The sequence below is a fragment of the Crinia signifera genome, chromosome 11, assembly GCF_055691185.1.
Source record: "Crinia signifera chromosome 11, ASM5569118v1, whole genome shotgun sequence".
NCBI classification, from domain to species: domain Eukaryota; kingdom Metazoa; phylum Chordata; class Amphibia; order Anura; family Myobatrachidae; genus Crinia; species Crinia signifera.
The window spans coordinates 6,879,991-6,897,381 of NC_139227.1; the positions used below are offsets into that span (position 1 = coordinate 6,879,991).

Genomic DNA, 17,391 nt, shown 5'->3' on the forward strand with positions numbered 1-17,391 from the left:
GCCATCAGAGGGATCGAAAAATCTGGGCTGCTGGTGTATGGGGGCCTTTTCATACATATGTGGGTATTCAATGTGGGGTCACGGCTGTCTGTACAGCCGTGACCCTGTCCCGTTCAGCTCGACTGAGAAATCGGAGGCAGGATTTAATGTCCCGCCGGCCGCGGGGCGAGAAAGGGACGTGGTCGGAAATCGGGGAGCTCGGCAATTCCCGGCAGAACGAGCCTGACTGCTTGTGAAGTCGGGCTTGTTCTGCGAGATCCCCTGCTCAATGCTGTTGAGGAAGACAACATTGAATAGGGCCCGGCGGCCATCTCCCCCGTCGGGACCATATCCCCCCACAATCTATCATATAAGACCAAAAAAAATAAATTGGGATTTTTAGAGAAAGTGCAAAAAAGTAACTAAAAGCAAAACAGGTCATTCTGTTTTGTCAGCACTAACATTTTATGGTTCTTGCTTCAGAATGAATCCATCTTTCCAAAAGAGCAAATTGGATGATACAAAAAAGGTTTTTATATTAAACACTGCGCTTGGAAATCATGACTTTCCGGAGTGAAGACCAATGGTATTATTATCGGGCTACACAATTATAGCCTGATTTTACCATGTGTTAAGTGACCCTTATTCAGGCTATAACACATGGGATTTGGAATAAATGTTCAGACCCAAGTGTTATCGTGGAGAACGTGGCTGACCAGCCCGGTCATAGTGGATTCCGCTGTGAATGACTGAGGCAAGCAAGACATAATCCCCAATGCTAGCCAGAGGTCAGGGCTGGTTGGATAACCCCCAGGGGATCCAGTAGTTGCAGTAATTTACTTTTTTGCGCTAACACGATATCCCCTTACTGTTTGAAGGAGCGCTCCATAACTTCCAAACAAGGGTACCCCAAGTCTATTAATTGGGAGAAATTGTCCACAAAGTTCTCCATCCACCAGAACTAGTATTTTTGCAGCGCAGATTCAGAACGTTGAAATATATAATAATTTCTACATTGGACACTAAGGGCCAGATGTATCAAGCTTTCAAAAGTGATAAATTAGAGAGTGATAAACAACCAGCCAATCAGCTCCTACTTGTCATTTTTTCAAACCCAGGAAGTACCAAGACAGTTAGCAGATGATTGGCTGGCTGTTTTCACTCTCCATTTTATCACATTTTAAAGCTTGATACATCTGGCCCTTAGACAATCAAATATGTTAATAGTTCACTGTCATTGTATCTGTCAACATGCACAATGTCGACATTTTAAATGCTGGCCGAGTGTCCATGTCAACATTTTCACTATCAACATTCAAAACATTTGTGACTGCTGGCATTCTATTACTGTCAACATACCATACTACACCCAATATTGTCTGGCGATTACAGGTGCCTTTAAGCCCCCCATTCACCCCCTGCAGCTCTTAGGATGCGGACCATTCTTCCTTAGCAGCGAATGGGTTAATGCAATTAACACACATAGAAACAATTACAGGAAATATACTTTGGTCCAAGGAATAGAAGGATATATGTGCAGTTACCCCAATGTTTGATGTAGTTATGGCGTTCAAGAACCAAGTTAATCATTTTTGCTTGTGGTTTACTTTTTCACTGCACAAAAAGTTTAAAAAGGAACTCTGAGTATAATCTTAAGGTGTGTACACGCGGATAGTTACCATTCAATTTTGATTATATAGTCATAATCGAATCAGTATCACATAGACATCGAAGGGAGATCAAACATGGTTTTAAGCATTTGATCCTGATTCGATGCCGATGCGTGCTCCCGTTTAGCTGAGAATGAATAGCCACATAGACATTTCAGCCATGACTATATAATACAGATCTGTACTAAATAGTCAAAATTGAAAACATGCATTTGGCTTGCCGTGCGATTCTATCTGGAACGATTAGCACCGCTATCGCACCGTGTGTACACAGCATTAAAGTGCACACACACAGAATGATGCTGGAAGCGATCAGACATTGTTCACGAGTGTATCAAATCGTTCATCGTGCGTACACACGGAACAATTTGATACACCTCTCAAAAGATTGGTCTATGATCTTACTGCACGCATGGAAGATCATACCAATGTTAATGATCTGCGGGTACATGCATCGTGAACAATGCACGTAATGATTGAACGATTGGTTGTTTCGATTGATCGGGAACACCAACATTGCGCTTCAAATCGATCCGTGTGTGGGCTCCTTTAGAGTGGGATAGATAAGGGGTCAGGAATACTTAACATTAATGGACTAGCTGCAAATGTATGGTCAGAATTGTAACCTTCATAGAAACATAGCATATGAGAGCATACAAGAACCAGTGGCCCATCTAGGGTTGATTTTCGTCAGCAGTCATGAATACCCCTTTCAGACATCCGCAAACATTTGTCTGAATGGCTCTACCCAGGATTTTAGTGGATTAAATCTGGGATTTTTAGGAACCCGGGATTGTACCAGGTTTAAAAGCCCGGGTGGTATGTCTGAAAGGGTATAAACCTACCAGTATATTTTTGGAATGTTAGAGACGGGAGTACCCAGGGCAGGTGTAGGAAAAATAAACAGCCACTATTTACTCAGAAACAATAAAACACCCAAATCTAGGTTACATCTGCCTCATTGGTGCACATGGTTTTGTCCATTAGAGAGAGAATTTGCTTTTGCGAGTGAACCAAAAATTAGGCCCTACATCCACTTCGCCTCTTCTACAAACCCTTCGCTGCTTTCCCTTCCCTCATCTGCCTGTACACTCACACCCATCCTCTCCACTCAGTTGACAGAAGAGGGGCATGCATTAACAGATTACTTCTCCCACTCCTACTTCCAAGACGTTTATACACGTGCTTCTCTCTACCTATGCAATTCTCTACCTCTCCCCCTAATACAGCTTTCACATTGCAAACCCTGCTCTAACCCGGTATTTGAAAGAGTTTCTGAAATGGGTCTGAGCAAGCTAAACCCCTTTCACATCGCATTGTGGTCCTGGTTTATTACCAGGTTATTACCAGGTTGGTGCCTTTCACATTGAACCCGGTTTAATGGACTTTTATGGCTCACATGTTTGTATTACAGTATAGCTGTTATATTATATACACCTGTTGTTGATATTTATGTACTGGACCAATTACAAATGTATTTATATATTAGAGAATCCTTTACCGTGCCAGTGATTTGCCTGGCAATGGGCAGTATTCAATGAGGCTGATTCGCCATGTTCTACAGCGATTTTTGTGCTATTTTCGTGCTGTAAGGCGATTTTTTTGACTAAAAAAGGTGAATCACCCTATTCAATGACCAGATGGCGAATACATTTCAAGGTTTTTATCGCCATGATTCACCGAGTAGCAATCGCTATCTTTTTATGGTGAAGTGGAATGTGAACTTTTAAAATAAAGTGTTTTGTGTTTTACAATTGGTGTCAAAAAAATCAGGAATTTTATTCTGAGGAGGGGCATGCTATTTTTATTCATGTGCTGTAAGCACATGAATATATATTTAATTTAAAAAAAAATATATATTTTTTTTTTACACAAAGCAGCCAGCAGAGGGCCGGGAGCAGAGCCGCTCATTAGATATTCATAAATCTACTGCACCCGTTTATTACATATGCACGATCGGGTGTAGTGAATACCCGGTCCCCAGTTGGCTATCCCGGGGGGCAGCCTGTGCTGCCTTGCTCCCGGGGAGCCCACCTCCCCCCCACAAACGTTCTGGGGCAGGCAGGGAGACTTCCATCTCCCTGCCTTCCGCCGTCCTCAGGCTCCCTGCGGTATCGCCGCAGGAGTTAAAATTAGCCGATCAGGGGCAGTGAGCCCCTGACTCATTGAATACTGGAGCCGGCGAGGCTCCGGAATGCGGTGGGCAGTGGCGAATGTGCAGCGAATCCTAAACAGGATTCGCTGCACATCGTCAAAATTCTCATTGAATACTGCCCAATGTCTGCCTCCCTGCTTATTCTAAGCATCTCCCTTCCCTCCTCATAAGTCCATGTTGCTATGACTGTGTGCTCTGTAGTGTAGAAATATGGCAGCGATGCTTCTCCACTACTTCCAATGCTACTTCTCTGGTTTCCTGATTGTGACATCAGGCTGGGAGACAGCCTATCACCTTCTGTGGCACAGTCATGTGTTCAAAACACCGGGTCTGAGGCTGTTTTTTTTTACCAGTATTTGAGCTATGGAGCGTTCACACTACACGCTTATAGTCAGTAATACCGTGTTATAGCTGTGGTGTGAAAGGGGTATTAGACTCTCCCACCTCCCTACAAAACTTGAAATGGACTCAAGGCCCACTTCACCAAACCCAGCCAAATCTCACCTTATCTCCCTGTTCCATGTTTACTATCCACCCCTTTTATGTCACCCAGGTTTCATCTGCTCCTCCCCTTGAGAATGTAAGCTTTCACGAGCAGAGCCTTCTTCCCTCATGTATTTTTCCTTCGGTACTTGTTTCCTAGCACGGCCACAATCTTATGGATCGTGTACCTTTAAGTTAAGGTACACGATCCACACGATGGACCCGATTTCCTTTGAAGTCAGGTCCATTTTGCCGGCTAGGACACAATATCGGGGGCATCGCGTCGGTCGGGACCATTAACATTGGTCCCGACGCGACCGACGCGATGCCCCCGATTTTTCCATAGGCTTCAATGTTAAAAAATATTTTAACATTGAAATCGTGTCGGGAAAGGTAAAATATCGGGGGCATCGCGTCGGTCGGGACCATTAACATTGGTCCAGACGCGATGCCCCCGATTTTTCCATAGGCTTCAATGTTAATATATTTTTTAACATTGAAATCGTGAGAAAATGTGAAAAATGTGAAATGGGCCAATATGACCCATTTCACATTATAGATGTCCCCGTCGTCACCCCACGATAGACGCCAACCCGAAGCGTGGCGAGCGCAGCGAGCCCGCGAGGGGCGGCGGTGCGCGTCCTCCGACCTTTTCATTCCCCTACTATCCACGTCGGCGTGGAGAGGAGAATAGAATAGTGTGGCGAGCGCAGCGAGCCACCGAGCCCGAAGCGTGGCGAGCGCATAACTTCACAGGTATACGCTGCGCTCGCCACGCTTCGGGCTCGGTGGCTCGCTGCGCTCGCCACACTATTCTATTCTCAACTCCACGCCGACGTGGATAGTAGGGGAATGAAAAGGTCGGAGGACGCGCACCGCCGCCCCTCGCGGGCTCGCTGCGCTCGCCACGCTTCGGGTTGGCATCTATCGTGGGTTGGGGTTTACGCCGTTAAATTTGGGGGGGTTGGGAATATTTTACATTGAATCCAATGTAAAATCGGGTCCCAGGGACCAGATTTACATTTCATTCAATCAAAAAATCGGGTCGAAAATCGGTCGGTCGCATCGCATGCGACCAAATCGCATGCGATGGACCCGATTTTTCCGACACGACCACCCCGATGTAAATCGGTGTGGCCGTGCTAGGAAACAAGTACCTTTCCTTCTTATATAAACAATCTTTGATGACATTAAATTCTGTGCTTTTCTGCCACGTTCATACGAATTCCAGTGCTCTCTACTGGTGCAGCTATGGTTATGCACCCAGTACTTGTCCCCTATTCTGTACTCTGTAATCGGGTGCTGCGGATCCCTTGTGGCGCCATATAAAATATAATAAACAACGCCACAGTTAGGGCCATGATGGGAATTGAACCCATGACCTCAGTGCTGTGAGGCAGTAATGCTAACCATTACACCATCCGTACTGCCCCGTATATATAACACATGGTGGGGATAGAACCCATGACCTCAGTGCTGTGAGGCAGTAATGCTAACCATTACACCATCCGTACTGCCCCGTATATATAACACATGGTGGGATAGAACCCATGACCTCAGTGCTGTGAGGCAGTAATGCTAACCATTACACCGTCCGTACTGCCCCGTATATATAACACATGGTGGGGATAGAACCCATGACCTCAGTGCTGTGAGGCAGTAATGCTAACCATTACACCATCCGTACTGCCCTGTATATAAAACACATGGTGGGGATAGAACCCATGACCTCAGTGCTGTGAGGCAGTAATGCTAACCATTACACCATCCGTACTTCCCCGTATATATAACACATGGTGGGAATAGAACCCAATAGAACCCATGACCTCAGCGCTGTGAGGCAGTAATGCTAACCATTACACCATCCGTACTGCTCCGTATATATAACACATGGTGGGGATAGAACCCGTGACCTCAGTGCTGTGAGGCAGTAATGTAACCATTACATCATCCATACTGCCCTGTATATATAACACATGGTGGGAATAGAACCCATGACCTCAGTGCTGTGAGGCAGTAATGCTAACCATTACACCATCCGTACTGCCCTGTATATATAACACATGGTGGGGATAGAACCCATGACCTCAGCGCTGTGAGGCAGTAATGCTAACCATTACACCATCCGTACTGCCCCGTATATATAACACATGGTGGGGATAGAACCCATGATCTCAGTGCTGTGAGGCAGTAATGCTGACCATTACACCGTCCGTACTGCCCCGTATATATAACACATGGTGGGGATAGAACCCATGACCTTAGCGCTGTGAGGCAGTAATGCTGACCATTACACCATCCGTACTGCCCCGTATATATAACACATGGTGGGGATAGAACCCATGACCTCAGTGCTGTGAGGCAGTAATGCTAACCATTACACCATCCGTACTGCCCCGTATATATAACACATGGTGGGGATAGAACCCATGACCTCAGTGCTGTGAGGCAGTAATGTAACCATTACACCGTCCGTACTGCCCCGTATATATAACACATGGTGGGGATAGAACCCATGACCTTAGCGCTGTGAGGCAGTAATGCTGACCATTACACCATCCGTACTGCCCCGTATATATAACACATGGTGGGGATAGAACCCATGACCTCAGTGCTGTGAGGCAGTAATGCTAACCATTACACCATCCGTACTGCCCTGTATATATAACACATGGTGGGGATAGAACCCGTGACCTCGGTGCTGTGAGGCAGTAATGTAACCATTACACCGTCCGTGCTGCCCCGTATATATAACACATGGTTCTGATAGATCCCATGACCTCAGTGCTGTGAGGCAGTAATGTAACCATTACATCATCCATACTGCCCTGTATATATAACACATGGTGGGAATAGAACCCATGACCTCAGCGCTGTGAGGCAGTAATGCTGACCATTACACCATCCGTACTGCCCCGTATATATAACACATGGTGGGGATATAACCCATGACCTCAGTGCTGTGAGGCAGTAATGTAACCATTACACCGTCCGTGCTGCCCCGTATATATAACACATGGTTCTGATAGATCCCATGACCTCAGCGCTGTGAGGTAGTAATGTAACCATTACACCATTCGTACTGCCCCGTATATATATAACACATGGTGGGAATAGAACCCATGACCTCAGTGCTGTGAGGCAGTAATGCTAACCATTACACCATCCGTACTGCCCTGTATATATAACACATGGTGGGAATAGAACCCATGACCTCAGTGCTGTGAGGCAGTAATGCTAACCATTACACCATCCGTACTGCCCTGTATATATAACACATGGTGGGGATAGAACCCATGACCTCAGTGCTGTGAGGCAGTAATGTTAACCATTACACCATCCGTACTGCCCCGTATATATAACACATGGTGGGAATAGAACCCAATAGAACCCATGACCTCAGCGCTGTGAGGCAGTAATGCTAACCATTACACCATCCGTACTGCTCCGTAAATATAACACATGGTGGGGATAGAACCTATGACCTCAGTGCTGTGAGGCAGTAATGTAACCATTACATCATCCATACTGCCCTGTATATATAACACATGGTGGGAATAGAACCCATGACCTCAGTGCTGTGAGGCAGTAATGTAACCATTACACCATCTGTACTGCCCTGTATATATAACACATGGTGGGGATAGAACCCATGACCTCAGTGCTGTGAGGCAGTAATGCTAACCATTACACCGTCCGTACTGCCCCGTATATATAACACATGGTGGGGATAGAACCCATGACCTCAGCGCTGTGAGGCAGTAATGCTAACCATTACACCATCCGTACTGCCCCGTATATATAACACATGGTGGGGATAGAACCCATGATCTCAGTGCTGTGAGGCAGTAATGCTAACCATTACACCGTCCGTACTGCCCCGTATATATAACACATGGTGGGGATATAACCCATGACCTCAGTGCTGTGAGGCAGTAATGTAACCATTACACCGTCCGTGCTGCCCCGTATATATAACACATGGTTCTGATAGATCCCATGACCTCAGCGCTGTGAGGTAGTAATGTAACCATTACACCATCCGTACTGCCCCGTATATATATAACACATGGTGGGAATAGAACCCATGACCTCAGTGCTGTGAGGCAGTAATGCTAACCATTACACCATCCGTACTGCCCTGTATATATAACACATGGTGGGAATAGAACCCATGACCTCAGTGCTGTGAGGCAGTAATGCTAACCATTACACCATCCGTACTGCCCTGTATATATAACACATGGTGGGGATAGAACCCATGACCTCAGTGCTGTGAGGCAGTAATGTTAACCATTACACCATCTGTACTGCCCCGTATATATAACACATGGTGGGAATAGAACCCAATAGAACCCATGACCTCAGCGCTGTGAGGCAGTAATGCTAACCATTGCACCATCCGTACTGCTCCGTATATATAACACATGGTGGGGATAGAACCCGTGACCTCAGTGCTGTGAGGCAGTAATGTAACCATTACATCATCCATACTGCCCTGTATATATAACACATGGTGGGAATAGAACCCATGACCTCAGTGCTGTGAGGCAGTAATGTAACCATTACACCATCCGTACTGCCCTGTATATATAACACATGGTGGGGATAGAACCCATGACCTCAGTGCTGTGAGGCAGTAATGCTAACCATTACACCGTCCGTACTGCCCCGTATATATAACACATGGTGGGGATAGAACCCATGACCTCAGCGCTGTGAGGCAGTAATGCTAACCATTACACCATCCGTACTGCCCCGTATATATAACACATGGTGGGGATAGAACCCATGATCTCAGTGCTGTGAGGCAGTAATGCTAACCATTACACCGTCCGTACTGCCCCGTATATATAACACATGGTGGGGATAGAACCCATGACCTTAGCGCTGTGAGGCAGTAATGCTGACCATTACACCATCCGTACTGCCCCGTATATATAACACATGGTGGGGATAGAACCCATGACCTCAGTGCTGTGAGGCAGTAATGCTAACCATTACACCATCCGTACTGCCCCGTATATATAACACATGGTGGGAATAGAACCCATGACCTCAGTGCTGTGAGGCAGTAATGCTAACCATTACACCATCCGTACTGCCCTGTATATATAACACATGGTGGGGATAGAACCCATGACCTCAGTGCTGTGAGGCAGTAATGTTAACCATTACACCATCCGTACTGCCCCGTATATATAACACATGGTGGGAATAGAACCCAATAGAACCCATGACCTCAGCGCTGTGAGGCAGTAATGCTAACCATTACACCATCCGTACTGCTCCGTATATATAACACATGGTGGGGATAGAACCCGTGACCTCAGTGCTGTGAGGCAGTAATGTAACCATTACATCATCCATACTGCCCTGTATATATAACACATGGTGGGAATAGAACCCATGACCTCAGTGCTGTGAGGCAGTAATGCTAACCATTACACCATCCGTACTGCCCTGTATATATAACACATGGTGGGGATAGAACCCATGACCTCAGTGCTGTGAGGCAGTAATGCTAACCATTACACCGTCCGTACTGCCCCGTATATATAACACATGGTGGGGATAGAACCCATGACCTCAGCGCTGTGAGGCAGTAATGCTAACCATTACACCATCCGTACTGCCCCGTATATATAACACATGGTGGGGATAGAACCCATGATCTCAGTGCTGTGAGGCAGTAATGCTAACCATTACACCGTCCGTACTGCCCCGTATATATAACACATGGTGGGGATAGAACCCATAACCTTAGCGCTGTGAGGCAGTAATGCTGACCATTACACCATCCGTACTGCCCCCTATATATAACACATGGTGGGGATAGAACCCATGACCTCAGTGCTGTGAGGCAGTAATGCTAACCATTACACCATCCGTACTGCCCCGTATATATAACACATGGTGGGGATAGAACCCGTGACCTCAGTGCTGTGAGGCAGTAATGTAACCATTACACCATCCGTACTACCCCATATATATAACACATGGTGGGGATAGAACCCATGACCTCAGCGCTGTGAGGCAGTAATGCTAACCATTACACCATCCGTACTGCCCCGTATATATATAACACATGGTGGGGATAGAACCCATGACCTCAGTGCTGTGAGGCAGTAATGTAACCATTACACCATCCGTACTGCCCTGTATATATAACACATGGTGGGGATAGAACCCATGACCTCAGTGCTGTGAGGCAGTAATGTAACCATTACACCATCCGTACTGCCCCGTATATATAACACATGGTGGGGATAAAACACATGACCTCAGTGCTGTGAGGCAGTAATGCTAACCATTACACCATCCGTACTGCCCCGTATATATATAACACATGGTGGGGATAGAACCCATGACCTCAGCGCTGTGAGGCAGTAATGCTAACCATTACACCATCCGTACTGCCCCGTATATATAACACATGGTGGGGATAGAACCCATGACCTCAGTGCTGTGAGACAGTAATGTAACCATTACACCATCCGTACTGCCCCTTTATATATAACACATGGTGGGGATAGAACCCATGACCTCAGTGCTGTGAGGCAGTAATGTAACCATTACACCATCCGTACTGCCCCGTATATATAACACATGGTGGGGATAAAACACATGACCTCAGTGCTGTGAGGCAGTAATGCTAACCATTACACCATCCGTACTGCCCCGTATATATAACACATGGTGGGGATAGAACCCATGACCTCAGTGCTGTGAGGCAGTAATGTAACCATTACACCATCCGTACTGCCCTGTATATATAACACATGGTGGGGATAGAACCCATGACCTCAGTGCTGTGAGGCAGTAATGCTAACCATTACACCATCCGTACTGCCCCGTATATATAACACATGGTGGGGATAGAACCCATGACCTCAGTGCTGTGAGGCAGTAATGTAACCATTACACCATCCGTACTGCCCTGTATATATAACACATGGTGGGGATAGAACCCATGACCTCAGTGCTGTGAGGCAGTAATGCTAACCATTACACCATCCGTACTGCCCCGTATATATAACACATGGTGGGGATAGAACCCATGACCTCAGCGCTGTGAGGCAGTAATGCTAACCATTACACCATCCGTACTGCCCCGTATATATAACACATGGTGGGGATAGAACCCATGATCTCAGTGCTGTGAGGCAGTAATGCTAACCATTACACCGTCCGTACTGCCCCGTATATATAACACATGGTGGGGATAGAACCCATGACCTTAGCGCTGTGAGGCAGTAATGCTGACCATTACACCATCCGTACTGCCCCGTATATATAACACATGGTGGGGATAGAACCCATGACCTCAGTGCTGTGAGACAGTAATGTAACCATTACACCATCCGTACTGCCCCTTTATATATAACACATGGTGGGGATAGAACCCATGACCTCAGTGCTGTGAGGCAGTAATGTAACCATTACACCATCCGTACTGCCCCGTATATATAACACATGGTGGGGATAAAACACATGACCTCAGTGCTGTGAGGCAGTAATGCTAACCATTACACCATCCGTACTGCCCCGTATATATAACACATGGTGGGGATAGAACCCATGACCTCAGTGCTGTGAGGCAGTAATGCTAACCATTACACCATCCGTACTGCCCCGTATATATAACACATGGTGGGGATAGAACCCATGACCTCAGCGCTGTGAGGCAGTAATGCTAACCATTACACCATCCGTACTGCCCCGTATATATAACACATGGTGGGGATAGAACCCATGACCTCAGTGCTGTGAGACAGTAATGTAACCATTACACCATCCGTACTGCCCCTTTATATATAACACATGGTGGGGATAGAACCCATGACCTCAGTGCTGTGAGGCAGTAATGTAACCATTACACCATCCGTACTGCCCCGTATATATAACACATGGTGGGGATAAAACACATGACCTCAGTGCTGTGAGGCAGTAATGCTAACCATTACACCATCCGTACTGCCCCGTATATATAACACATGGTGGGGATAGAACCCATGACCTCAGTGCTGTGAGGCAGTAATGTAACCATTACACCATCCGTACTGCCCTGTATATATAACACATGGTGGGGATAGAACCCATGACCTCAGTGCTGTGAGGCAGTAATGCTAACCATTACACCATCCGTACTGCCCCGTATATATAACACATGGTGGGGATAGAGCCCATGACCTCAGCGCTGTGAGGCAGTAATGCTAACCATTACATCGTCCGTACTGCCCCGTATATATAACACATGGTGGGGATAGAACCCATGACCTCAGTGCTGTGAGGCAGTAATGTAACCACTACACCATCCGTACTGCCCTGTATATATAACACATGGTGGGGATAGAACCCATGACCTCAGCGCGGTGAGGCAGTAAATCTCTAATGGACACTGCATGAAAATGTAGCCCGTAACCGTGCCTTGAACAAGCAAACTGGGAAGGAAAGTTTATTGTGATCCAAAGTGAACTGAAAACAGCAATACTGTAGTGGATCAAAGAACATAGATGGTCAGTCTCAGCAATCTTAAGCCCCCCATACACGGTCCGTTAATCGGATCCGTTGTGTGCTTAAACAGCACACATCGGATCGGATTGCATCCCTAGTGCATGCATTGTGCATGCACTGCGATCCGATCCGATGTATAACTAGAACAAAAAGTATGTGCAGCACATACTTTTTGTACCGTACTATGTGATGCGCAGGAGCGCGCATCACATAGAACAAAACGGAGCCCTACACAACGGACCGTGTATGGGCTCCTTAACCGTCAGAAATAGGCAGATATTGCTCCTGATCCATATTCAATATAAATCTACATTGCCACCCAGTAATACATTAGTAAGACGCTCTGATTAGTTCTCCACAGATGGCCCATACACTGACCATGTATTTTTTCTATCTTAACTTGATTTGCCAATTCGGTGTTAACAAATTCAGCAGTGTGCGCAGTGACATGGGTGTACACTGCAGCCAACCTAAGGTGGTTAGGGGATTTAAGGAGACAAATCCAAATATAACTGGTTTCAAATACTGCCAAAAGGTGGTAGAATTATTGGAGAAGTTGCTTAGAATTTAAAAAAAAAAATTCAGGTATTTTATAAAAATTATTACTATTATTATCATTATTAACAGTTTCTTATATAGCGCACACATATTCCGCAGCGCTTTACAGAGAATATTTGAACATTCACATCCGTCCCTGCCCCAGTGGAGCTTACAATCTATATTACCTACCACATGTACACGCACACACAGACATTCTAGGGTTAATTTTGTTGGGTGCCAATTAGCCTACCAGTAAATTTTTGGATTGTGGGAGGAAACCGGAGTACCCGGAGGAAACCCACACAAGTACGGGGAGAATATACAAACTCCACACAGTTAGGGTTATGGTGGGGATTGAACCCATGAACCCTCAGTGCTGTAAATATGATTTATGATCATCATTTCTTGGGGGCCTTTAAGAGGATATCATTTCCCTTTGCATTATACTTTTATTAAAGGCTGAAAACACTTAGGGAGTTAACCAATTACCCATAGTAATTTCCTAGCTACGGTCTATCCAATTAGATTACTGTTTTCAAGTGAAACAAAATCCCCATTGGTTACAGTCAGTAAAAGCACACGCAGGCGTCTCCTCCCCCCAAAAAACCAACATGAAACATTTTGGAGGGAAAATATGGCAAAAACTAAAAGTTTTTCGTACCAAATAACTATTCACCAATATTTGGATACCCCCAAAATCTATATGCTTGATGAGAAGGCAATAACGTTTTTGAAAATAAAGTATAATCGTACCCCGGATATAATAAGAACAGTTTGCATTATTTAACGCAATGAATTGACATTTCATATTGGTGATTATATTAGAAAAGTGTCACATTTCAAAATAGCTAAAAGATTTATAATGACGCCAAAAGAGAACAAAAAATCATTGAATCAATTTAAAAAAGGCATGAGAGTATAACCCAAGCAAGCACATATTGAAATGAACACAAAGAGACATACTTAAAATAAGAAACTTGGGAGGCAAAATGGGTATGAACCATTCCCGTTACCTTGCCAATTATCTAACTAAACAAACATCGGCTTTTGTGCATCTACCCATCCCAGAACAGACATGCCACAGATAGTACGCTTCATATATTTACATAAGTATAAGTGTCGTTACCTGAAAAACCTCATCGCTTTATAACTTGTATTTACGGCTTTTTTTTTTTTAAGTATTCGACTTCGAATCCATTTATGAAATATGTACCCCTATTATTTTTTTTACCAATATCCTCCTTATTAGAACACTGACAGCGTGTGACCTTATTATAAAAGAGCAGCAAAAAATGTACTTTTTTTTTTCTCCTCCCCTTCGGCTTTCAGAAGTTTCTGGATAATAGGTATCTATATCGCCACATAACTATAGTTCTGTGTGAGCACCGCAGGGTGAGCATTACAATAACACGCATACCAGCGATGAACCAACAAAAGACCACAGCGATTAATAGCGATTTAAATAAATACACAATCTGCGATGTATAGAAAAAGACAACAGGAGCAGAGTGATTTATACAAAAAGCATTTTATACATTGGAAATCGCTTATTCAACAGACCAAAACAAAAAAGAAGATAAATCCTACACACCATCTTTAAATAAGATGCTGCATATGAATATTATACATACAAACAAGTCTTCCCATACAGATCCATAGTCACACACCCACCCGCACAGATAAACAGATTCCATCCGGGAGCCCTGCCAACCAGATTCCTGCTTATTGCAGCTAAATGTTATTTTCTGTTGCAGCAGGACTCTGCAATCCATTGCATCTATTTATTCCTAATGGTGGAGACATAATCTACACAGCTTAATGTACAAAACAGTGATTAATGGCCACACACAGCCATATCCGCAATGTAGGTTCCATCGGAAACTTGCTCCCGGTTTAATCCAGTCTTAAAAAAAAAAAAAAAATGTACAATGTAACGGTCTAAAAAAAAAAATAAAGAAATTCAGGGCACACAAAGGCATGCAGTCTGTTTCCAAGCCAAAACACGAATGGGTTCCAGATTGGCATTACATATAAACACTCCATCCTCTTCAGGAAATCAGGACAGTCACCATGCAGATATCCCTCTTTGCACTCTCTCACCTAGCTCTACGCTCCCGGGGGCAGTCGGAAGAGGTATTCGCATGCATCCTGAGTCCCTGAGGCAGCAGGCGCCACTGGGTCTTGCGGCAAGGATGAAAAGGAGAGTGTCCTGCTCTCTGTTGGATGCTGCGGTTAAAGGGCCTGCAGCCTGAGTCACAACTGGCTTAAGATGGCGATGGAGCAAGGCCAGTTACAAGGGAGGTTAATACAGCCCTGTCAGACACCCCCCTCCTCTTTCATTCTCATTCAGCCTCTCACTTACCCTTCCTCTTGGCCTCTTCGCTGAAGACATTCTTAACCTCCAAGGATTTTTTTTATTATTATTTTTTTTCCTTCTCTGCGACCCCCCCACTTCAAAAACTAAACACCCCCACCAGAACAAAACAGCCTTCAAAAACTAGGAAGGATCAGATTTCTCTCACTCAAAAGCAGCAACCTTACATGGGAACTATACATTGTGTATTCTGAATGTTATTATTTTTTTTTCTTGCTTCTGATGAAAAGAGGGGAGGGCGGGAGGGGGCTAGAAGAAAGGAGGGAGAGAGGGGATTCCACTCTGTCTATGAGCAGGCAGAAGGTAGGAACTGATACAACCAGCTACAAAACGCAGAGAGAAAGAAAGGGCGAGGGGGAAAAAAATAATGAATGCACAGTAGCATCAAGACGCATCAGCAGGAATATTAGAGATGCCGATATAAACAGAAAAAAAATGATATATTTATTAATATTACACATATACAGAGAGCCAAGCCGAATGTGAGCAGCCAGCAGAGGGCGCTGAGCAGCCTCATTATATTATGCTGGGCTCAGCTGTTTAACTGCTTCACTGCCAGAATCCTTTTTAAAGATGACGATTGGTTAGAACACTCAGGCACAAGCAAAATAAAAGGAAGAATCAAAAGGTTTTAGCATTCAGACAACAGAGACAAATACATATTGGCCCTCATTCTGGTTGGCTCCCAAAGCAGAATCATTTAGCAGCTTTGAGAGCCTTGTAGTGCCCGCCCCCATTATTAGCATATTTTCCCTGCAGCGAATGGATGATTTGCATATACTTCCATTCGCCGGCCGACCGACCGTCAAATGATTTCTAAAGTGCTCTCTGGTGACTTCGATTAGCGGCGCCTTGCTCCATGAACAGGACAGGCAGCTGACAACCCGTGAAGTCAGCTGCCCGTTCATGGAAGGCCGGTAGCCACCCCCACTGGCATGAGGACGTCCAGCAGTTTCCTGGGTGCACCAAGCATTTATGTGGGTATGCCCAGGAAACGATAGGTGTTGGAATGCGGACGCCCAGTGCCCACCTCCTGGACGTCCCTCAGAGACTATGCAAGTCTCCAAGGGCGCACGCAGAGAAGACCTCCTGGGTGGAGTTTGCATGTTCTCCAAGTGTCCTCCAAGTACCCTGGGTTCAGTCCACTATCCTTTGGACTCACAAAAAGGAACCTTTGTGTGTATGGGAATGTACCGGCACTGGGCACTGTGGGAGGGTCCTTGTTCAGGAGACCTGGGGATAACTAGGCATATGGTCTACTGTAAGATCACTGGTGCAGTAGGCGCCGCTACTGGTTCTGGAAATGAAGGAGGGGCGGCATGCATAGCGGTTCTTGCATTTCCGACAATCAGTACCAGGTTCTTGTCAGCAGGTTAGTGCCACCGCTAGGGGACACACTTGTTGGGGTCATACCAGCGCAAGCATTCATTCCCCCTGCTAGTCTACCTTTAACTGAATGCTTAACTTTGTACCTACCGCACAGGGGTGCCGGGGACAGCCCCAGGCTTTATTAACAGCGTTGGGAGTTCCCCACTTCCCTAGGTATCGCCAACATAGGATGACTAGCAGGGTTGGGTTAATACTTTGGCCCAGGGTGACCACAACATGCATGTCCCCTGGCAGTGGCATTAACTCTAGGCCCCGACCACATACTTTCTAAGTAAGACCCCGGT

At 45.5% G+C, this 17,391-nt stretch overlaps 1 protein-coding gene across 7 annotated transcripts in view; it reads right to left on the reverse strand.

Annotated features, from left to right (window-relative positions):
* CHD9 (chromodomain helicase DNA binding protein 9) overlaps nucleotides 1–17,391 on the reverse strand; it is a 178,055-nt gene that overhangs the window by 98,122 nt on the left and 62,542 nt on the right. The window contains exon 1 of one of the 7 annotated variants that reach the window (XM_083165337.1): nucleotides 15,707–15,966. The exons of 5 other annotated variants lie outside the window; for them this stretch is intronic. In XM_083165337.1, coding sequence (XP_083021463.1) covers nucleotides 15,707–15,736 — 30 coding nt within the window. In that variant the 5' untranslated portion in view covers nucleotides 15,737–15,966. Of the gene's footprint in view, nucleotides 1–15,444; nucleotides 15,614–15,706; nucleotides 15,967–17,391 lie in introns of those variants that run through there. One more of the 7 variants, XM_083165338.1, reaches the window with a different exon arrangement.